The following is a 23,843-nucleotide window of genomic DNA, read 5'->3' on the forward strand; positions in this document are numbered from 1 at the left end:
TGTTGCATTTGCGAATACCTTTGCGGTGTGCTATGCCAGCCACACTGAGCGCTGTCGCCGTTTCGCGTTGCCGTCGGTTTCGCGCTGTCGCGTGCATGCGTCTTCCCCCTGTACGCGAAGGGGTGAATTTGGAGAGGAAAAGGATAGCCAAACTAGACATTGTAAGAGCGAAATTGAAAGAAAGGGAAAAGAAAAATCAATTAACAATGGGGGAAGTATAAGCTAGGTGGCGAAAGCTGCCGCCCGATACAAAGGGTAAAGCCATTATCATTCATCCATCCATCGACGTCAACGGTTGATAGAAAATGGCGCTAAGCATGTCGGCCGCGCTGAGAGGATTTTTTGCGAACAAGCAAGCTATTGGACGTAGCTTATGGTATGACGGTGTTTAAATCTTGAACATTCCAAAATTAAATATGTCTGTAATAGACGTAGTGTAAACAGATCCATGACTGAGTGCTGCAGTGTGGTTCCCAGCTGATTCTCTTCTTCATAAAGCAATTCTTAAAATCTCGATTTGCAGTTTGATTTTCGATGTTCGCTCTGTGCTAAACAACAGTGATACGCAAGTAATTTTTGCAAAGTTGTGTGAACCCTTACCTTCACATATGTGTAATGGGAACCCGTAACTTAGTACTTATCTTCCTCCTTTGCTTGAGCTGTGCCCTTTAAAATACCAAAGCCTCTTCTGTGGTGTTCCACACATTAGCGCAGCCGGCAGCTGTACCCGGTTACTCCAGGGTTCCGCGCGGGGATTGGCGACACAGAAGCACAGCAATGCTAGCACCCTTCCACCAGCACCGAAACGACCACCCTCTGGTTTCATCCTCTTCGCAGCGGACGCCAGAAAAGCCGTCCTGAAGGAAAATCCAGGTGTGGAAGGCGCTCTGTGGTGCGGAAGTGTCTTGCGTAAAGTGTGCACATATATAGGATCAGTAAAAAGAAATAAGAACAAGGCCGAGTGCAGATGGGGCCTTCAAGACACGCGTTCAGTATGCTATCATAGTTCTTGTAGTCTGTACTCGACGCGCAGTGACCTCGGCGACGTTAGTGCATCATTCTAAGCCGACAACTAGATATGTGCAGAAACGCAGAATTTAACTGCACAGGTCACAGTTCCTTTATTGATCCTTTAGATTAGTTAGATGTGATGTGTGGCCGTGGTGTTACGGAATTCTAGCTTATTTTCTTTTTGACGGTTGTTAACAGTCATTTGCACTGTTGCATATTAGTTTGAGCGATCAATATGCATGCAGTTGTGTGTTGTCAGTTCGTTACAGTTTGTTCTGATGAAAAAAAAAAACAAAACAAACGGGATGGCCATTCGCTTGATGACTTGATGACTTGTGCATGTCTTCACCTGCCATATTTTCTAAACTCTAGATGAGCTGCACCAGCAGAAAACAATTTGCACGTCCTGTTACCCTTTCAGTTTTTCCTTCTGTAATGTAAAAAAGCATTGGTGTATGATTTATCACATTTTAACATCCCTAAGCTGCACATGCGGAGCAAAGAGAGGCATTATAGTGAAGGGCTCCACACTAATTTTGATCACCTGGGGCTCTTCACTGTGCACTGGTGTTGCCCGCACACAGGCATCTTTGCATTTTGCATACATCGAATAGCAGTCGCTGTGGCCACGATTTAACAGCCATTTTACCCTCATTGCTCAAGGCAAGGCCTCATTTTCAGACAGGGTTAAACACTACACCTATTTAAAGCAAGACGGTGCCCCTTGCTATTCATGAGTACCAAGTATATAGGGTGCATCCCAATTACCATTCATGTTGTGTTTGCCTCAGAGCTGTTAAGGCACTCTGCTGCCTTCTCCCAGCTAACGCTGCATATGTCTGGGAGAGCTGAACCATTCCTCCTGTCTCTTCAGAGACTTGAATCGCCACATTTAATGGTTATTAGTGACACCTTTCACTGAAAGGTTTACCATTCTTCCAAGGTCATGGCTCAGACCGCAGTGCTTGAATAGCGTATTTCTCTCCTTTTTCCTAAAGCGGCTGCTCTTTAGAAATGGCAGCTGTGATGTGAAATGTTTTTGCATTAGAGTGTGGTTGTTTGAAAGAACTTAAAAAGCTATATCATCAAGAAATAAATTTATTTTCTGTGATTAAACAAAGACTGGGAAACCCTACGCTTCATGAATAAGCACGTTTTTCTCTTACAAAGAAAGTTATTTGTACCATTAATGTTAACTGTGTGAACTGGTACAGTAGCTTTTATGGTGGGTCTGGCATTTGTAGGACCCTGTTTTGTTGCTTGTAAATGTAGTGTGGGCTCTTCGGCGCATTTTGACATGCTTGCTTTTTAGTTTTTTGTGACAGTAGCAATAAAGACAAGGCATAAAACCGAGATAAAAGAGCCGTTATGTGCCCTGTGGACCAGAATCGTTGATTTAATGAACATAATTTTTTTAAATATTCAAGTTTGGCTGCCTTTGGTATTTAAACTGCAGACTTGAATTTTGGTCAGAATTAATAAAGTTCTTTCTCTGCATCTTATAGTATGTTAAGTGCCAGGGTAATTGCAGCAAATATGTGATATTGTAAATACGTATCTTATTGCACAGTTGGTAGAAGTCTAAACCTAGTCATGAGATTCCTGTAACACATGCATATGCTCTGAAATACCTGTTGCTGAAGTTGACATTGAACACACCTTGTTATGCTACTGAATGGCAAAGCCCGATACGAGGCCCATTTTAAGTTTGATGATGTAGCAGTTGACCGAATCAGTATATTACAGTTCTCTTTTAGTTAATCAGCACAAAAATTTATGAGCAACCACACTTCCTGGTATGGCATCTCATGCTGACATTGATATTGAGGTATTAACCAATCATGTCAGTTGCACTGGCACTATAGCTGTGTGGAGCATATATGTGTAATTAGGTGAATTCGGATAAAGTTTGGCCATGGAAGTGAAATGCACATGCTTTGCAAATCATATTGTTCCTTCTAAGAAAATAAATATGTTTAATCCTGTATATCTGGTCTGAGCTTATTGTTAAAAAGGTGACACATTCACTATAGCTAATTAATGATATCTTTGCAACATTTGTCATCTCTTTTAAGTCGGCATAGCTAGATTGCATAGCTGCTAACTTGGTGTTAATGCAGCAGCCATAATAGGTTTTCAGACCTAAGGAAAGTCTGAGATGCCAACATGAGCTACATGATGTGTCCCCCAGGAAGCCCTTGGTTTCTTTTCTGAAGTTTCTCAGAACCTAATTATATATTGCCAAATAGTATGAACCTTGCAGCTTAGGGTACTAATTTGTTAGTGGAACTTTCAGTGGCACTGAAGGGCCAGTCCCTTCCTCAACTGGCATAGGCCACTTGCTGCAGGAATCAGTTGTGTTGAATAAAATATGAAGGATGGTGTTTATTTGTGAAATCTCTCAAGTCTTGTGACTCAGGCATTCAAACTTATTTTTGTGCATGCATGTTCTTTTCCAGTATTTTAGTACCCGCCGCGGTGGCTCAGTGGTTACGGCGCTCAGCTGCTGACCTGAAAGATGCAGGTTCGATCCCGGCCGTGGCGGCCGAATTTCGATGGAGGCGAAATTCTAGAGGCCCGTGTACTGTGCGATGTCAGTGCACGTTAAAGAACCCCAGGTGGTCCAAATTTCCGGAGCCCTTCACTACAGCATCCCTTATAACCTGAGTTGCTTTGGGACGTTAAACCCTAATAAACCAAACCAGTATTTTAGTACCAGGGCAGTTTACCTCAGAGAAGTTAAATAGGTATATCCACATTAACCTCGATTTGTTTTCTTTTTACGTCGTGAACTACATAATTTGTTTTTGAATAACATGGTTTAAGTTTCATTATGTATACATATTGCTGTTTCGTGTATTCTCGGGTGCTTCCTTGATGTGCTTGTTTTTTAAAATTGTATAAACTCTTGTGTTGCCTCCCTGTCAATAATTAGGATTGTAGACTCGTCAAGCTGCCCAAGGGCAGCTTTTTTCTACGATTCCTCCATCTGTAGTGTTAGATGGGAAATAAACTTTGAAACTTTGAAAAAACAAGACTTTAGAGCTATGATGTGAATTAAGTTGTTAAAATAAATATTTTTACCTTTTGTTTTTAATTATTACAGCCCTTACACCCACTGAAGTCATCAAAACAGTTGCGGGAAAATGGCGAACAGTGGATGAAGTCACCAAAAATGTGAGTCTTTTTACACCACAGATGTTTGTATGGAGATGGCACAGCACAGTTTCTAACCGTATTAATGTTTCAATTGTAGAAATATGCTGCCCTATCTCGTGAACGCTTCGAGCAGTACGAGAAAGAAAAGGCTGCCTACACTTCTGTACTGACTGAACAGCAGAAAGAGGCCCTTGCAGAAGTCAGGCTCAACAAGAAGTTGAAAGTCAGCAAAAGGAGGTTGAATGATGTGAGTATGTAGATGTGACTGTTGGGATACCACTGACAGGTTCATTTTGAAGAAGAAAAAAAAACGCAGTTTATAACTGCAAAATACAACTGGATCCTCCTGTTTTTAGCTGGCACATTCTTTTGGCTGTGATTTTTCTTGGGTCACACTTGCCTCCTGGTGCCCTGAGTGTGCTGTGGTGCATAGAACAAACAGGGACACTGTTACATGAAAGCCACTTTGTTATGGCAGTGTTGACCCATTCTTGTGACAGATATTAAGTTAAAAGTAGAGAAAACTTTAATGTAGAGGTAGAGTAAACTTTAATGTCAGCAAGCCACCAAGCAGCTGTTAAGGGCCACAAGTGCTGTACTTAATTTCATCTAAAGAATGAACAGTACAGCCATCTGGTTGGATTTTCGCTGTGTTTAGCATTGTCCTGGGCAAGCAGTAGGTAAATCTTGGGAAGTGACCACAATGTGACAAAATATTTTTGTTACAGTTAAACGGTGGTTGTCGTCTCATAGTAGCCTATGATACTGCAAAAATTTAATTAGGTGCATTACCTTATTGATTCATAGCTTTCATTTCTTTTTGGTCTGTAATTCATTCTATTTCAACGTCAGCAAAGCTTGCTGCTTTTTGTTCCATCCGTTCCATACTAGTGTACTTTTTGGGGTTTATTTTGCCTTCAAGCAACATTTGTAGTGTCATTCCTAAAGTACAAAGTAGCTTGGTTCTGTCGTCATTATACAAGCATAAAAGGTTTGTGACAGCAGCAAAGTTTGTCTATGACGTTTGTGCATGTTCTAATTCACAAATAGGAACAAGAGAAAAAGGTTTGTCATATTTGAGGACCCACCTTGTGTGATAAGAAAGCTCATACATGGTCGTGCCTGTTAAAAATTCATTGCTTTTTCTACTCACATTGTCACTCAGCTTTTTTACCGTATGTCTCCAAGTATCTTGATTGTATCATTTTGGTAAAGACTGGGCCGGTGTATTGTCGCTTCACAAAGTTCTTCAATGGGCTAGTTGGTTGGTATTCATTCTGCAAATAGCATGAAAGAAGGAAAAAATTAAAATAAGGCAATACACATATGCTTCTATTACTGTTTAAAAAAAAAAATGCAATGTTTATGTTTTGCTGCGAAAATCACTAATCTCAGCAGAAGCTAGTATTCCTGTACCTGTATACGCTTCCGTAGAAAGCAGAGTTGTGTGACTGTTTTCCCCACACTGCATGTAATGCTAATTGCAGATTGACGATCACCTGGTCCTGCTAATGGGCAATGTTCCAATTCATTACGGTACACCTGACTTCACAGATGCAGCGCTACTGCTTCGCGTACTCAGAACTCCCTGAGACACCATGTGCAGGCATCTGGCACCATCTGCCCGTGCACTCTGGTACTGGTGCTGTAACTGGGGACGAGTGGTACATGGTGGAGGTACATGCTACGCTAAACGTCTCCATTTAGCATAGCATGTACTGTGTTCCTGTTACCAGAGCACCGGGCACACAATTGCGCATGTATGAGATTTACCGGAGGTGATGGCAGTAACGAGATGCTCCGTTACAGTCGACGCCTTACGCCATGACTGGAGTGGAAATTGGCAAGCATTATCTGAATGCTTAATGAAATGCATGGCAATCTCGTTCATGCCATGATGCAGCAAAACGCTGTGGAAATTGCTGAAAATGTCTGGACGAGTTATGTCACGATCATCAGCGGCTGCGAGTTTAAGAAAGGAAAACATGTTTCTGATCCAAAGTCACTTGCGGGCTAAGATAAAGCAAGTGAAATACTGAATACTGCTGGCAATGCCGAAATCGCAGCTCCTACCACATGAAGGGTCGCTTTCCTGCAGAGCTTAGAACGTAATGGTGGATCTGCACGCTGCTGCGCTCTCTGAGGGAGCATATACAGGAACACTATCGGAAGTTAGAGTCACTAGAAAATTTTAGAGTAACGCATTCGTTTTCCCCTGCTGCCAGGTTTAGAAGGGTGTGTGGCTGTCACAGCCCACTGTTGTGAGAATAGGTAGAACAAGCCATAACAGGTAAATTACATATAGAGACACCCTTCCAACGTCTCTTGGTTGTCCTCTAGGGCCTGCATAAGTGCGCAACATGCTGTTTAAATGAGGTTAAAAAATTCTCGTTTCCTGTTTCTTGTTAGTGTTATTTCACGACATCGTCGGTTTGAGCTGTGCCAACTACGGTTGGTTTTAAATTATCACCTGAAAAAACGACATTGCGAGGGCATATATACTTGGCATTACAAAGGGGATTGTTGCACTGGAAACACGAGGCAGCAGTTCGTGTATACCTTCCAAATCTGGAGGCATGGAGACGAGGAATGCAGTACTGTGGGAAAGCTTCCAGCAACTGTAGCGGAAACTAATGACACAGCGCCCCCTGGTATTTATGGTATTAGCAGTTCCTAATGTTCATGTCGTAATGTCACCACTATGTCATTCTTTCGCCACTTCCCATTGGCTCTTATAGTGTACTCAACGTCTATTGGTCGCGAGATTAACCTATAGGTGGCAGCATCGTCGCTCCACAAGTGTGGATAGGCTGGCGGCACTCAAAGAAACTCACTTGGCAGTTGTTTGCCTCCAAATTTATGAGGAGTTTTCTGCCAAAGAAATCATGCCCTCTTCAATGTATCATTAATATATCACTTAAACCTGCTCAAATTTTACACAAAAAAAAAGCTTAGAATTAGCAAGTGCTGCGTAAAAGTGTGGTTTTCCAGAAAACAGAGGACTGGCACGCAACCACACTACCTCTGTTTTGATATTTGCTCACGTAGTTTTGAGTGCATTTACCTTTTGCTGCGCTTCCAGGCCTAGTGTTTCTGTTGCGTCAATTTTGTCTGGTGGCAAGCTTTTTGTTCGCCTTTCTATCGGTGTGCGAGCCACAGCCCAGTCTCTGCCAAAGTGATATAGTTACACACCCACGTCATTTTAGTTTCTGCAGTTCACTTTTTAGATGCGGTTAGGCTTCTTATGCAAAAAGTTTTGGGAGAAGAGATATCTCTTTAGCACTGTAATTATCAGATAGTGACTTCAGTCTTATGCAAACGTGAACGTGGCAATATTTGCAAAAAGTACAGTAGCGAATGTAATCATCAAGTTACTGAGGGAGGCAGTCGAGCACAGCAATGGGACATCCTGCCAGTAACGAAGGAGGAAGTAAAGAAAGCCTTAGGAGCAATGCAAAGAGGGAAAGCAGCTGGTGAGGATCAGGTAACAGCAGATTTGTTGAAGGACGGAGGAGAGATTGTGCTACAAAAACTAGCCACCCTGTATACGCAATGCCTTGTGACCTCGAGAGTACCAGAAGCTTGGAAGAACGCTAACGTTATCTTAATTCATAAGAAAGGAGACGTCAAGGACTTGAAGAATTACAGACCAATCAGCTTATTGTCCGTTGCCTACAAGGTATTTACTAAGGTAATCGCTAATAGAGTCAGGACAACCTTGGATTTTAGTCAACCAAATGATCAGACAGGCTTTCGTAAAGGATACTCTACAATAGACCACATTCACACTATCAATCAGGTGATAGAGAAATGCGCAGAATATAACTAACCCCTATAATAGCCTTCATTGATTACGAGAAAGCATTTGACTCAGTGGAAACCTCAGCTGTTATGTGAAAATATTGGAAGATATCTATAATGATTGCACAGCTACTATAGTTCTCCATAAAGTCTGCAATAAAATTCCAATACGGAAAGGTGTCAGGCAGGGAGACACGATCTCGCCAATGCTCTTCACTGCCTGCTTACAGGAGGTATTCCGGGGACTGGAATGGGAACAGTTGGGGATAAGAGTTAATGGAGGATACCTGAGTAATTTGCGATTCGCTGTTGACATTGCCTTGCTAAGCAACTCAGGACAAGAACTGCAAAGCATGATCAATCAGTTAGACAGGCAGAGCAGAACGGTGGGGCTAAGAATTAACATGCAGAAAACCAAAGTAATATTCAACAGCCTAGCAAGGGAACAGCAGTTCGCAATTGGTAGCGAGGTGCTGGAAGTAGTAAGAGGACATGTCTACTTAGGGCAGGTAGTGACCGCAGATCCGGCCGGATCATGAGAGGGAAATAACTAGAAGAATAAGAATGGGGTGGAGCGCATATGGCAGGTTCTCTCAGATTATGAATGGTAGCTTACCAATATCCCTGAAGAGAAAAGTATACAACAGCTGTATCCTACCTGTACTCACCTATGGGGCAGAAACGTGGAGGCTAACAAAGAGGGTTCAGCTTAAGTTAAGAACAACGCAGCGAGCTATGGAAAGGAAAATGATAGGTGTAACGTTAAGAGATCGGAAGAGGGCGGAGTGGGTGAGGGAACAAACGCGGGTTAATGACATCTTAGTTGAAATCAAGAGGAAGAAATGGGCTTGGGCAGGGCATATAATGCGAAGGCAAGATAACCGCTGGTCCTTAAGGGTAACGGAGTGGATTCCAAGAGAAAGCAAGCGTAGCAGGGGACGGCAGAAAGTTAGGTGGGCGGATGAGATTAAGAAGTTTGCGGGGATACAGTGGCGGCAACTGGCAAAGGACACGGTTAATTGGAGAGACATGGGAGAGGCCTTTGCCCTGCAGTGGGTGTAGTCAGGCTGATGACGATGATGATGACTTGAAATAAAGCCTTTCGTATTAATTCATTGGTCTGAAACCAATAGATTGTCTTCACACTTATGCCAATATCAGCACCTATGACTCCTCGTCAAGTTAACACTGCCACGCGAGGTTGGAAGCCAGGTAGTTAGGTAACACCCCAGATTCACAGACTGGTGTGTCACACATCTTGCTCATATTCGTCTCTTAATTTTTACCTGTCAGAAACAATGCACTTGCACGGAGGAGAGCACTTAGCTGAGTGGCTAAGGGCTCTCTTCAGTGCAAGTGGCTAAGTGCTCTTTTCATTTTAGCTGCCTTCGTATTTCGAACTGACACATTTTAGTCTATGTTGAAGCAACGCCCTGTATAATCTGTGCTAAAAGCCTGATGTGCTCAATGAATTCAGGTTCTGTTCTGTCCTACCCTTCCTCATGTACTTTGAGCTTGTACAAGGTGTTTTTTTTTTTATCTGTACAGATTTTTTTTAGACAGCCATGAAAGATATGAGTATGCTCTGTGTGCATATAGATTGTGCGGCATGTGGACAATGTGTTCTTCGTTATATTCATGAACTTTTACAGCGAAACTAGTTATGGTTTAGCCACATAGCTGTGCATTTTGCCATGGAATCTACAGCATCAGCCCTAAGGTCTTAATTATTTAGTGTATTAATTTAACTGAATTCATTGGATTGATGTAAATTTAATTCAGTTCAATTCAGTGGCTACCACCTTCTGACTGGCAGACGGAAAAGTGAAGGGAGAGAATTCCCCTTTCCACATTTTTGGGAGAGGGGAAGTGCGAGGGAAGAGGGGAAAGAGAGAAGGTGGGAGGCGATGGGTGGCCAGATGAGATTTAGCTGATACGCATTAGCATTTAAGGTTTCTCTTGTAGCTGACAATATAGATTTCACTGCCAAATGCAGGGCCAAAGGGCTAAACCAAAGCTGTAACAGCTTTCGCTCTGATTATTGCACTAAGCAGGTAAGCTTAGCTGTACAACATCGTAGATTTTAAAACTTCTAAATTTACACAATGGTTCGAGATGTTGATAGTGTGTGCAGGATGACCTGATACTGAAAAAAAAATGTGTGAGATGTGCTGGAAGTAGTATAGCCACACTTCACCCTGGCGGGAGGTGGGGTTAAAGGCGAAAAAACAAAGCAGCATTCCCTGGGTATCTGGCTGACTGGCGTCTTTCTTCTCTACACCACTGGAGACAAATTATAAACCTAAGGAGGGGGTAGGCGACACTTCAAGTACAGTGCCAAGGTGCCAAAGATACCTGTGTGTTTAAGCAATGAATTATGGGGCTGATGCAGCGTTTAGCATGGCAGCGCAAGAAGAGAAAATATATCAGCAAAGCTGTCTAGGTGAAGTGACAAGCGAGGCTGGCAGCCATTACCGCCTTCTCCTCTTTAACAACACCAGGAATGCACCGGAAACCTCACGTAGGATGCGTCTGCATTATTGCGCTCTGTCATGTGACCGAATCAGCAGCGCCAAACCAGGAATACTACAAGTCAGGTGTACTATCGCGCTGAGTATGAGCTTCACCACGCAAGTGCGTGCCCGAGCGCTCTGCATGGTTGTACAGTGGCGCCGATCGTGCCGTGTTTCCCAGTTATCTAGAGAGAGTTTAGCTGTTCTCCACTCCACTTGCTTGCTCTCACTTTCACCCTCGCTTAGTTTTGTTGTGATATCAGTTTAGGAACTGATAATGGTAGCCTTAGAATGACACCCAGACTTTGTGCTCGGGCCTGTCTCGATTCACACAGTCGGTGATATTCAGTATGTCACTTTGCGCTTCATCATTTTACTGAACGGGGAATGCTGGACTGAAGCACCGCAGACTTATATGCGTAAAAATGCTGCCTATAGTGACCAGAACAAAGAGCAATGCGTTCGTCAGCTCGCAGCATGTCCCAGGTGCCCAATACTGCTGCAATCACGTCTAAAGCCATTGCATAGCCCTTCCTGCACGAAAGAAACGCTCATTCCTTGATAAGCTTCGCACGCTATGTCTGGTCGGTGACAAAAATGCTGTATCACCTTGCAGTTTCTTCTTCAGCGGAAACAAAGTGAACAAGAAAAAAAAATGACAGCAATGTCCTTCAGATAAACGGGGCTGAGGGGTTCCAGCGTGCTTGCTGGAACAGCCAAACTCTCTCCCAATAACTCGGAAACACGCCATGATCGGCGCCACTGTACAACTTTTCAAAGCGCATGGCCACGCGCATGCACGGTGCAGCTCATACTGAGCACGATAGTACATCTCTCATAATTTGGCATGTGGGTGTGCCTTGTTTTTTGTGACTGAGAGTTCCCTGGTTTGATGTGGGGCTGTACCACTTCTGGCACATTTCACTTGTCTGTTTTGGTGTTGGTTCGTTTTGAGCGTATAATTCATGTTTTATATCTCGAACCACAGCGATGACTTAGAAATTTTAAGAGGCGGATATGCCTGTCATAGTGAAGGTCCTCAATTCCGCCATATAATGTTGTGCCCTAAGACCAAAAATACAAAATTAATTAGTTAGTAATAGTTAGTTACCGGTGTTTTAACTGCCTACCACCGTAGACATAATGTCCGTCCTGCTGTAAAATTTACCTGCAAAGGCTTTATTGTCACATCTTTCGTGGGTTTTTAAAGAAAAATCTGTGCAGATTAAAACAAGAACACTCGATACGTAAGTGCAGTTGATGATTACTTATGGGAAGTATTTTGTGGGTGATTGTTATTCTCCTTTGTTCTACTGAAGCACCTCAAGACAGTAATGTTGCAAATACATTTAACTGTGTAAGAAGTTTGTATTTCTATGCTTATTTTTGGTATCTTCAAAGGTCCTTCGCGATAGTGTGGGAAGGTGGTGTTGAGATGCATCACAAGTTTAAAGGGCTAATGTACAAGTGAAGTAATTTGTCAGTTTAGTGTTACTAGTTAAAAGTTTTGAGATAAAGAAAGATCGGTGAGCAAACATTTATTGTGAATTTAACTATTTCCTTACCTTGCAAAGACAAACAATTTCAGGGTGTTGTACGTAAGAAATGTATTGACCCACAGATTAAAAACTGTTGCTGAGTTGTAGCTTATGGTGTAGCTAATAGAACTTTCTTTTTAATGAGATAAAGACAAAAACGGGACATCTCTTGTTTATGAAGAAAAAAGGATATTTGGCACAATTTGAAAGACTTGCACTAAAATTCACAAAAATATTAGATATGGTCACTCAGAAAATAGGCCAATAAAAAATCTAGGATATGTGTTTTATGCGTTACTATGTCAGAAACGACTATTAAGAGTTACAGAACTCTTCATGGTGGACTTTCCAGTCAGTAAAAAAAAAATAATTTCTCACACAAGGCGCTTTGGGCTACTCCACAGTGCAGTGCCAAGGTCGACCCTGGGTTGTCTTGGAAAAAACTCTTATTTACTACAGCCCCGCCATGGTGGCTCAGTGGTTAAGGCGCTCAGCTGTTGACCCGAAAGACGCGGGTTCGATCCCGGCTGCGGCGGCTGAATTTCGATGAAGGCGAAATTCTAGAGGCCCGTGTACTGTGCGATGTCAGTGCACGTTAAAGAACCCCAGGTGGACGAAATTTCCGGAGCCCTTCACTACAGCGTCTCCCATAGCCTCAGTCGCTTTGGGACGTTAAACCCCAACAAAATAAATAAATTATTTACTACACTGCTGGTAGCATGAAATCATTCAGACCTGGTACCTTCAGAGAGGCTTGCAAAGCAGCAAATCTCCTCTGCAACTGTGAAAACGAAGGCTACAGACAGGCATCTGTTGATAGTCTGAACTGGGCAGAGCAGTCATTTATCTCAGAACTAAAATCAGATGAATGACCGTCATCTTTTCACACAAAACTACTGCTTGCATCTACGAAGTCAAGTGGCGGTGCTGCAGAATAGTGAGAACACCGCTGTAGCTGAGCAGGGTCGGTGCGAGACAAGGACGCCATACTCGCCATGATTTCTCTGCGTTAACAGGCTTCTGGGCAAGTTTAAAATACTCAGTCATGAGGCTCATAAAAAAAAAAAAAAATCGAAACTGAAGTACAGTTCTTTTCCAACATATTGGATGGCATTACTTGTGCAGAAGCTGCTGATATCATGCAGAGTGGACCATTTCGCGCCATCATTCAAGTTGAATGACTTCAATAGGCGTGTAAGGAAAGAGTTAAATGTGACAAGCAGTTGTCATTTAAATTTTGTGACTCCTTGCTTCTACTGTTGTGCATGCGCTGGTTGTTCGGATAAGTAATGGTTGCTTTGACTCACAACTATCGCTTGTATATTGAATCGTGTAGTGCATGATAAGAAGCATTTTAATTAATCTGCCTGGTGCTACTGCATGATGGTAGTTATATAGTGGGATGTGTGACTGATTGCAAAACCTGTTTTGCTTTACCGGCATTATAAATGTGGCAAATTTGGTAGTGTCTCACAGCTCTTAAGGCAAGTACTATAATAAAACTTATGCATTCGTTATTTTAATTTCTGTATTTGACAACTTTCATTTTGCATTTTTGCAAATGTTGATAATTTTAAAGAAGAAATCAAGTCAATATCAGATATATTTAGGTGTAGCAAAGAAAGAGCAAGCTTGGATATTGGTGCAACTACAAGGAACGGCAAATCTAGTAAATGCCCACTGAGAAAAACAATCCTGAGGCACAGTACCATATTAGCTAGAGGGCCATGCGACATGATTTGTGCCAAGTCATCAGATCTGATAGATACATTAGCGGACATTTTATTTTTTTCCTCTCACTGTAGAAACATGGAATAGTTAGCCTTTCATTATAATAGTCTGTACTGTCACATGCAGCAGTAAAAAAAAAGCACAAGTCAAAGGACATGCACATAAAAGTGAGCATGGCACTTGTTAGTAATTGTAACATAAGTGTTTATTGTATGAAAATAACCCTTCATGACTGTTGATCCAAATAACCAAATAATCAGCAACAAGAGGACGAATGGCTAAAGAAGTTAATATGAGTGGTGAGCTTTTATAAGTCAGCTGTGTTTTGTGTTCTGCCAAAGGTTCTGTCTTCTTGAGCTGGTTCTTGTTTGTTTTTTCATCAGCGTTTTTTAACATATTCTCTGTTAAAATCTCTATGGTGTCAAATTAGTGGTAAGCGTTTGTTTGGTAATTTTTGTACTGTAAAACACTAAATATTGATATGTTATTTACGCCTGAAGCCAAAGCACATTTTGCTGTAGAAACTTAAAAATTTAAGCCGGGAATATTGTACCCTTATTTGAATTGCATTGAGTGGTCCATACTTCTTTTTGGGAATTTCTTTTTGTGCAAAGCTGCAAAATACTTTTCACCCCAGTTGGCTATGGACTGAATTTTTTATTTTTTCCTAGAAACTGAAAGAGCTGGACAGACCCAAAGGGGCCAGGTCAGCCTATGTGCTATTCTCCACCGAAATGAGGAAGAAGCTGCAGGACAAGCCTGCTAAGGTGTGTTTTTGTTCCTTCTACACTCAGTGCCATTGCTGTCTTCTAGGCAGTTTTCCTGCAATGCACACATGGGACTGCATGCAAAAAAGTCATTTTTGTCTTGAGAAAAAAAGACAGCTACACTTTATGCGGGGGTGTCCAACCTGTGTGGTGCCAACCTGTGTGGTGCCACAGTCGCGGTGCTGCTCATTACATTGGTGAAAATGCAGGAGCTTGCACAGTAGCTTGGTAGGAATTTGCTCTGTTCTGGCAATGCAGCAGTGTTTGGTCATGCCTCTCATCGAAATTCTTAATGCAAGTGCTACTGTGTAAGATGGTGCTACCAGTTTTTGTTTATGTGCAAAGTGCGTATCACAAAAGGCAGTGGAGCTTTCAGGAATAGACATCAAATGTCGTGGATGGCCTGGCTGCCCATGTTTAGATGGTGAGCTTCAAAGTACTAAAGGAGCAAAATGAAGTATTAAAATGCAAGGTAAACTACTCTTTATAAATTATGTCAATGTTCCAGGTAGCATAGCTTCATTGGGTTGCATTCTACAGCTGTTGGCAATGTACTAACAGCAGTTGGTGTTGTAGTAAAACTACCTTGATAAGATGTTGCAAGCAATGTTACTCAACTTGTAGCTGCTGAATGTCACTTACAAGGGAAAGGTGCAAGTAAAATTTAATGACTTCTGTTAGGTGGGCTGGAAAGGGTCGTTTTTGCATTGTGCAGAGTGTTGGTCTTGTTATGTTCATTCAGAACTGTTTTGCACTGAAGACCTAAATGATTCATGAGTGATACTAAATTGCTCAGTTTTTTTGTGTATTTGGTGAGGCTTTTTCAGACAAATAGGCAGGTAAAATGAGCATTTTTTTTTTTGCATTCCTGTAGAACTCAGTTGTACACCAAGCCATAATGTGGTTGTATTTCTCAATGTCTAGCTGTCTTAATGGATTGCTAGAAAGTGGTTTAGATTCTCTTTGAAACTAGCTCTTAGGACATGAAACCACCTCATAAGTTTTTTGTTAATCACAGCTGGCACAGAGACCATAATTGAAGTTTTCTGTGGCTAACCAGACCAAAAACGGATGCTTGGGCAAGTTGGCATGACATTTTCCTGAAGAACAGGACGAGGACTGAAGGAAGACACATAGCGCCTGTCTATGTGTCTTCCTTCAGTCCTCGTCCAAGTTCGCGCTGTTCTTCAGGAAGATAACGAGACCATGCATGAACAATATGTTAGTTCAGTTCCTCGAATGTCTTGATTTTTGTTTAGTGGAGGAAATTGAAGTAATTTTGGTTGTAGCTGTTTTCAGACATTGTACCTTATTTCTCAGTCTGTAGTATAGGTACGCAATAACATAATCTCACTCTCCACCCATAAACTGTCCCTTCTCTTTGAAAGGCTCGTAGATTAATTGCCCCTTCCTATACGGTCAGCGTGATGAAACAGCATATTGATAAAGATGTACAGTGCATTATGATTGCCAAAGAAGCCAGTTTTTCTTATTTTCTGTCACATAGCCATCGCTGATTACCTGAAATAAATTTCAGCAGACAGCTGCTGAAAAAATTGAGCCAGGGGTGAATCGTTTCCACTTGTTCAGAAAGGTTATTTTTTGCACCTGCTGACCCAGTTTATTTATTCATTCATTTATTCATTGATACCTCAAAGGCCCTTTTGCAAGGTATTACATGAGAGGTGGGCGTGGACTATGGCAATACACGTGATTTTACAGGACATTTTCGATGGCGGTTTTGAATTGATAATGGTTTGTTAACAAGGCGATGTGGGCGGGAAGGTCGTTCCAGTCCTGGGTTGTTTGTAGAAAAAAATGATTTCTGAAGTGTTGTATTATGGGCACGCTCGGGATAAACTGCTTTTGGATGGCTGTGGCGGGATAAGCAATGGGCTGGGCGGATGAAGGTGTTGTCCGGAGAGAAGGTATGAAAAAAATCTGTGATATGGGCAAAGGCGTGCTAGTTTACGGCGGGAAGCTAAGGGGTGGAGATCAAGTTGGGACTTCAGTTCAGTGACGCTAGTGTGATAGGAGTAGTTGGAAAGTATGAATCTAGCCACGCGATTTTCGACAGATTAGAGCAAATTGGTTAGGTTAGCTTGATAAGGATCGAATATGGAATGAGCATACTCTAGTTTGGGTCTGACAAGTGCGACATAGGCAATAAGTTTTACAGTAGGAGGCGCTAAAGCAAGGTTACGGCGTAAGTAGCCAAGAGTGCGGTTAGCAGAGTTAGCAATTTGGTTTGGTGTATTGGGGTTTAACGTCCCAAAGCGACTCAGGCTATGAGGGACGCCATAGTGGAGGGCTGCGGAAATTTCGACCACCTGGGGTTCTTTAATGTGCACTGACATCGTACAGTACACGGGCCTCTGTACAAGGGTTCTCTTTACCCTACACGGGGTTAGAGCCGAAGAAGTACCATAAGTGCTTCATTATACGGCTAAGAAACAAACCTCGTTGGTTGGCTGCTTTTGGCTTAAACAGTACCAAGTCATTCTTGGTCAAAGCTGCACGCTGTTTTTTCTGTGTGAGCATATATTGGGGGTTTCGTGTAGTCATAGGCCTGGATGATGCTCTGTAGCCGAACTTTTATCAGTGTAAACCTTTCAAGACTGAGTACCTTTGAGGCTAGCATGTATGCTTATCAACTTTCAATGCTCTTAACTTGGAAAGGGTTGTCAGGTCCTGGGGTCAGTGCATTTGTCGTGCACCTGAGGTTTACAGTGCTTGTGTTGAGACCGGCTATGCATGCACTGAATTGATCGCTGTGATACTAGAAAAATGAAAGACAGACATTTTGCATCTAGTAGATAATAATGAGGCAGCTAAACTGCAAAGCAAGGGAGTAACATGTGTACTTTAGTTTCCAGCTCAGCTTCTCCTAATTTTTTTCATGCAACGTGTGAGTTAAAATAAGATATGCTGTTGTACAGAATTTCTTGCGTAGTAAGCTGTGCAACAGAAGACCATTTTGTATACAAAAATCTTAGAGTATCTGCCATTGCTCCATCTTTCCTCCAGAGTGCAGCTGGCAGCAGGGTATCTTCGTGGTTCCTAGGAAAGCTGCCTAGTAAAAGTGAGGTACCATCCCCTCAGGTAGGCGTCCATTCTACATAAGAATAAGGAGGTATCAGACAGCTGGTAGGCCTCCATAGCAACAAGTAATTTTACGATTTTGTCATCAATGATAATGAGCTACTTAGACTGTTCATTCTTCTAAGACAGATTTTTTAAAATGGATTTTATCATTAATGAGCTGTCTGTTCTCTTAAAATATTGAAGTTTATGTTTTAAATGGTCTGTTATTCTGTAAGTGAAGAAGTAAAAGTAGTTGGTTGTGCTGTCATTTACAAAAGCAGTTTACAGACGGAATGGTGGCAGAGAATGTGGTGACCAATTCATTTTGTTGGCCCTAATAACCCAAAGAGGCTTGCATGTTTGACCCTACAAAAAATTCCTTCACTAAACTCTTGGTTCTTCCACACCCAAACCTCGCAGAGATGGTGGTTAATCTTAATCTGCTGCTTGGCATTGCTGATGTATTGCACTGTATTCTTAATCTCCTGGGGCCCATTTTATGCAAAGATCATGTAATATTTTTACTTGTTTCACAGTGCTAATGTTGCTCCAGTCGTCTTATTGTCAGCGCTTGCCTGAGCTTGAAATTTATGAAAACCAACTGCTTTCTGTGAACTTGCCGCTAGTACAGAGAGTTATGCCAGATGCATAGTGGTTATGTTTCTTTCATAGTCTTCTCCAGGCATTAGGTGTAGTCTTCTCCAGGCATTAGGTGTTGCCGAGCTCAAATTTTTTTTGCACTCCTAGTAGTTTTCCATACCTCTAGGCAGGCTCAACTGCAGTAAGCAAAATAGACTGTTTTGCATATTCTGCACAAGTAAAACAGACTGCGAAGTTCAATCTCTGTGCAAGATTTTGGTGCAAAAAATGGGTATATGTCCATTCTAGGTCAAATTACCCTTCAGATGTAGCATTGGACAAGTAGGCTTTATACTCATTCATGGGCTGTTGTGGTTTTAAACTCATGCAGGTACTGAGGGACTAAAATCGCTATCAAAAATAAAAAGATTCAGCACTCTTGGAGAGAGCCCTCTTTAATAAAATTATTTCAAGGGCGACCACATCTGGACTGGCATTCACTGAGCTCTTGCTGAGACTCCACTCTGTTGGCTTTTTTTATCATGATGTCCATAATGACAATTCTTGAGATTTATGGTGAGCTAGCTTCTGCCATTTCCAGGTCTCTTCTGTTTTAACTCTTTCCTAACCGTGGGGAAAATTACTTTTGATTTTTGAGAGTTACAGTACTGTTTTTATAGTTTTATAGTTTATAGTTTTTATATAAGAATGTTTGAAGTCAAAATAATGTGCAGTACAGGAAACAAAAGCTAAATGAATGTGCTTTTGAGGCATAGAAGTTTTATCAAGGAATTCTGCTTCGCAACATAAAATTTTAATTGCCGAAAACAAGATTTTGGAAAAAATTGTACAAAATTTTCAAAGATGCACTTGTACCTGGAGAGAAAAAAATTATAAAAAATTTTCAAATTATATAAAATGTTGCACCAACCAGTAGCCAGTATCTGAACAAATTAGTTATTTCTTGAATAGTACTTCAGCTGGAAGACCTATAGTTCCAGCAAGACTTTGGCACCCGTCCTGTCTCCTGTGTGTTTTCGTCTCCGTTTTCTCATACCTTTGCATTTCATCTGCATTTCATCTGCATTTCATCCCTATAATTGGGCATGCCATGAGGCAAAGCAGTTCCTGGACGTAAAGCATACAGGGACGTTGCAAGTCTTGTGGTAGACTTTTGTTTTCTGCTGGATCCTGCTTTCTTGGTAGCATTTTTTTCGGTTTTGGCATGTGCCCATTTTTGCTGGCTGGTGATGAATAGCTTGAACTGGTGGAGGAGTCCAAACTTGTGCGTCTTCAAGTCCAAGGAGCTGCTATATTAGTTCAGTCCTTAAGCCAGCTGATCATAGTGGGCACTTCTTTTCAGCTCTGCAATGTTGGGATGCAGCCTTCGGTGTTCCTCAAAAATGATGCAGCCATTGACACAGGCAGTGTCAGTACTGTAGAAAAATGCACACCCTTTCGAAGTTCATCACATGAACCAGTCAGCTGATCTGACTTGTCAACACCAAGCATGCCCAAGTTATACTCGTTGACAAGCTGAGGTTTCCTGATCAAGACTCTCTCCCATTTACCGTCTTTCTTTTCCCTTCATTTTGCAAGCATGTGCTTGTTTGCTGTATGTGCAGTAGGGACCATTTGCACAACATGCCGGTCCATCCACTGGAGGTAGAGCACACCATTTTCATAGAGCCAGCGCACATCTCCTCGCTGTAGGTGTTGGCACCACACACGAAACAAGGACGGACAGAAAAGGGAACGAAACACAGCGCTGACTTTCAACTGAGCTTTACTGGAAAAATAAGCGACTTTTACACAAAGAATTTTTTAACATGTGACTCAGAAGACGTCAAAACGTCCTACTACATGTGCCATCTAAAATCACTGATACTCTAGATAAACCCTGATAAAAAACGTGATTTAAAACACAGAGGAATCCTGAGAAGAAATGAGAGGTCAATCAGATGAAACAGGTTAGATTTGTGCAACGCCCACCTTTTTTTCTTAAGACACGTGCCGCTTAAAACCATCTAAAGGTTGTCATGATCAACAACGGTGAAAAAACAACAATGGAAGAACCTGTCAAAAAACTTTGATACCAAAATGCAAAAGCAGGGTGAAGCTGTATATGGGCTCCCGTTGTCAAAAAAGTTGTCAATAACAACACAATCCGGTTCCTAGATTTAAGCATCACGTGTACGAGAGGTCATATCTGCTGGACATACAATCCACGGGGCAAAAAAAGTGTCCTCCCGTTCAACTCGGCACATTCCAAACTAGTAAAACATTCCATTATTAACCTGTGTTTGACAAATGCTTTGCAAAAATCCTGTCCACATATTATGGAGCGCAGTTTTTATCAACAGACTGCAAGGTTGAAAGAAAGTGGTTATCCGGAGCAGATCATCGTCTCGGTGGCTGAACGAATCTACAGGGAAGTGAAAAGTAAAAGCAAGGGAAGTGTGAAAGCCTCGGCTGAGAGTGAACAGAAACGAAACTTGGTTGTAGTACCCTATTTGCACAGCATCTCCCACAATTTGAAACGGATAGGCAAAAAAGTGAAGTTGAGAGTATTGTTTTCAGCCCCTGAAAAGCTGTCAAAGCTTTGCAAGCTTACTCAGACGTGTGGTACACCACGTGTGCAGTGCTCCAAAAAACACCGGACTTCGTTTGTACCTTGTACCAAAGGTGTTGTGTATCAGATTCCGTTAAGCTGCGGGAAAGTCTATATAGGACAAACGGGTCGATGCCTTAACGACCGACTCCGAGAACACAACAATAATTATGACAATCTGCGCAAGAGAAACATACGAGAAGGAAATCTCCCTGTGCACTGCAGCAAATGCAATAAGTGCATACCACGGTTCCAGGTAGAAGCAGCGATCAGACCACGAGGGAGATTATCGAGGCAAAAGCCATCGAACAGAAAGGGGACATGTGCGTCAGCGCTGCGTCCTTAGTGCTCCTGGATAAAGAACTTGAATTCTTGCAGGCCGCAGGCGCGCACCCGTAAATTTGGACACTCTTTAAATGGTGAAATAATATGGGTTTTATGCTGTTTTAGTTAATGCGTTTTTGTGCCGTTTCAGTCCTGTCTTTTGTCATTTTATTCTATTTTCTTTTACTTTTTTGACAACGGGAGCCCATATACAGCTTCACCCTGCTTTTGCATTTTGGTATCAAAGTTTTTTGACAGGTTTTTCCATTGTTGTTTCTTCACCGTTGTTGATCATGACACCCTTTATAGATGGTTTTAAGCGGCACGTGTCTTAAGAAAAAAAGGTGGGCGTTGCACAAATCTAACCCGTTTCATCTGATTGACCTCTCATTTCTTCTCAGGATTCCTCTGTGTTTTAAATCACGTTTTTTTGTCAGGGTTTATCTAGAGTATCAGTGATTTTAGATGGAACATGTAGTAGGACGTTTTGACATCTTCTGAGTCACATGTTAAAAAATTCTTTGTATAAAAGTCGCTTATTTTTCCAGTAAAGCTCAGTTGAAAGTCAGCGCTGTGTTTCGTTCCCTTTTCTGTCCGTCCTTGTTTTGTGTGCACTGCTAACACCTACAGCATGAAAAACCAACTAGCCCAAGAAAAGACGATTCTGACATCTCCTCGCTTGGCTTTCCTTTCCCAATTTCTGTCTTTCAGCACATTCGGAAATCCACGGCATTCTTTTCTTGTTGTACCGCAAGCCAATGTCATGCATTCAAGCAAGTGCCGAAGTAGGGAAGAGGCCGTGTAGAAGTTATGCGCATAATATACAGTAGCCTTGATCCAGATAGTTGTTGCATGGGCAGGTGACTACTTCGTAAGCTAAGCCATTTGCACCTGCAGGCTTTTCACATTTGCCTGTGTACACAATGAATTGAATTGCGTAACCCCTTTGAGGGTCCCCAAGAACCCAAAGTTTGAAGCTCCATTTGGTAACCTTATCTCAGATGTATTGTCGTATACTAGACCGCCCTTTTGATTTCAGCATTCTTTCATCAGTGGAAAGATCCAGGTGCAGCTGAAAAAAAATTAATTGAACGTTCATTCATACGGTCTAGCAGCCACAAAACTTTGTCCGAATTTGATCCGCTACCTTGTATTTCAGTGTTCAGTTCAGACTCATGTAGGATGCCTAATAGAGCATAGGAACGTTTTCTGGACGTTATCTTTAGTTGAACCAGTTCTGAAAACAGGCTCGACGTAACACATCTGCTCTGAAAAATGGGTGGAAAACATTGTTCGCCGAGAGCAGTCGTTGAAGACCGCTGTGTAGTGCTGTGCCAAAATGGATGCCCAGTTCTCTCGGACAGAGAACCACACTCCACTGTGCAGGCAGAAAAAAGTCCTGCCCAGGTGATGTGGACACCCTGGTAATGAGACAAATAACATTGGGAACACAAACAAAGCACCTGATATGAGCGCAGAGGCGTGCAAACCAGTGCCTACCAAGTAAGCAAAACTGAGGCATAGCCACCCGTGTCCCAGGCTGGTTTCTGTCGTCATTGCTCTCAGCATCCTCGGACTCACTGCTGCTCGGATTGTTGACAGAAACAACCGCAAATGCAGCAGAATCGCAAGATTTGAAACATTTCAAAGCGTGTGCCACACTTGCAGAGGGCGGGCATTCTTGCACTCAAATTTGACATTCCCGCATCTTCAGAACCCACTCAAAAATCACCATGGTGTGGAAAAAAGATAAACTATACCAAAACCAAAACTAGACTTCTCTGACTACAGGGTAGGTGGTGCAATGTCCCTGTAAAAGATGCAGAAGGTTTCAAAATCGGCGCGTGAAATCATAGGGCTAACGATGCCCAATGGGTGCAGTAAGGAAAGAGTTAACTACAAGTAATGCAATATTTTTTTTTTACTGCTAAACTGCGCTTTTTGTCAGAAATGTGGTCCTTTGTGACTATGCATGTTCTTCAATTCAAAAGATTCATTAGAGACTACAGTAATTTGGCATAACTGTACCAGGTAATCTCTGGCATTTTCTGTGTTGGGGAATTTCGTGCCTTCTGAGCACATGCATTTTCTTTTAGTTGGTAGTTTTGGTGCTGACACTAGTATTGAGGTAGGCATTTAATATTTTAATTTACGTCAAGGTCCCAGTACTAAAAACATCACCACACAGCAGCAGCTTTCAGCAGCAGAAATGATGTGCTTTATGTCAGTGTGCATATGCCAACTGGTAGAGTAAATGCTATATGTATTGCAGATTATCTCAGGTAGTAAAAGTATGGGGAATTGTGTTATAATCTTTTACAATACTGAACGGAATGAGCATGTAGGCCATAAAAAAAAAAACTAAAACAAATGTTACAAAAGCCACCATTAAAGGTGCTGTCTACCCCATCACTTCAGAGGTTTTTTTCGGCTTATCTGTACATACTTGGGGACCTTGTTAACAGCACCTGCAACAGCCCTCTGTTGGTAATTTTCATGAAATTGATGCCACACTGGGGTAGCACCATGAACAAGTCTACGAAAAATTGGTGTGTGTGGAATCGCATCGTTTGCATCATTAGGTGTTTACCGGTGCATTGAAATGTTGTTGTCAGTGTTTCGCTGTAAAATATACCTTGCGAGCGCTGTTACATGAACTTTTCCAGGATAATTAGATAGAAGAGCTGCTAAGCTTCATTGCGTGGGTTTTCTGGTGCCAACAGCA

At 42.0% G+C, this 23,843-nt stretch overlaps 1 protein-coding gene across 2 annotated transcripts in view; it reads left to right on the top strand.

Annotated features, from left to right (window-relative positions):
• The first annotated feature begins 209 nt into the window (after positions 1–209).
• Positions 210–23,843, top strand: part of LOC149353108 (transcription factor A, mitochondrial-like) — a 29,715-nt gene continuing 6,081 nt past the window's right edge. The window contains exons 1-6 of one of the 2 annotated variants that reach the window (XM_089582306.1): positions 210–376; positions 710–873; positions 4,118–4,188; positions 4,268–4,417; positions 14,425–14,520; positions 17,548–17,622. In XM_089582306.1, the coding sequence (XP_089438432.1) occupies positions 306–376; positions 710–873; positions 4,118–4,188; positions 4,268–4,417; positions 14,425–14,520; positions 17,548–17,622 (627 nt within the window). In that variant the 5' untranslated portion in view covers positions 210–305. The remainder of the gene's footprint in view (positions 377–709; positions 874–4,117; positions 4,189–4,267; positions 4,418–14,424; positions 14,521–17,547; positions 17,623–23,843) is intronic. The other variant, XM_089582307.1, reaches the window with a different exon arrangement.

This window comes from Amblyomma mixtum, chromosome 3 (genome assembly GCF_055824585.1).
Source record: "Amblyomma mixtum isolate Tamu chromosome 3, ASM5582458v1, whole genome shotgun sequence".
Classification (NCBI taxonomy): Eukaryota; Metazoa; Arthropoda; class Arachnida; order Ixodida; family Ixodidae; genus Amblyomma; species Amblyomma mixtum.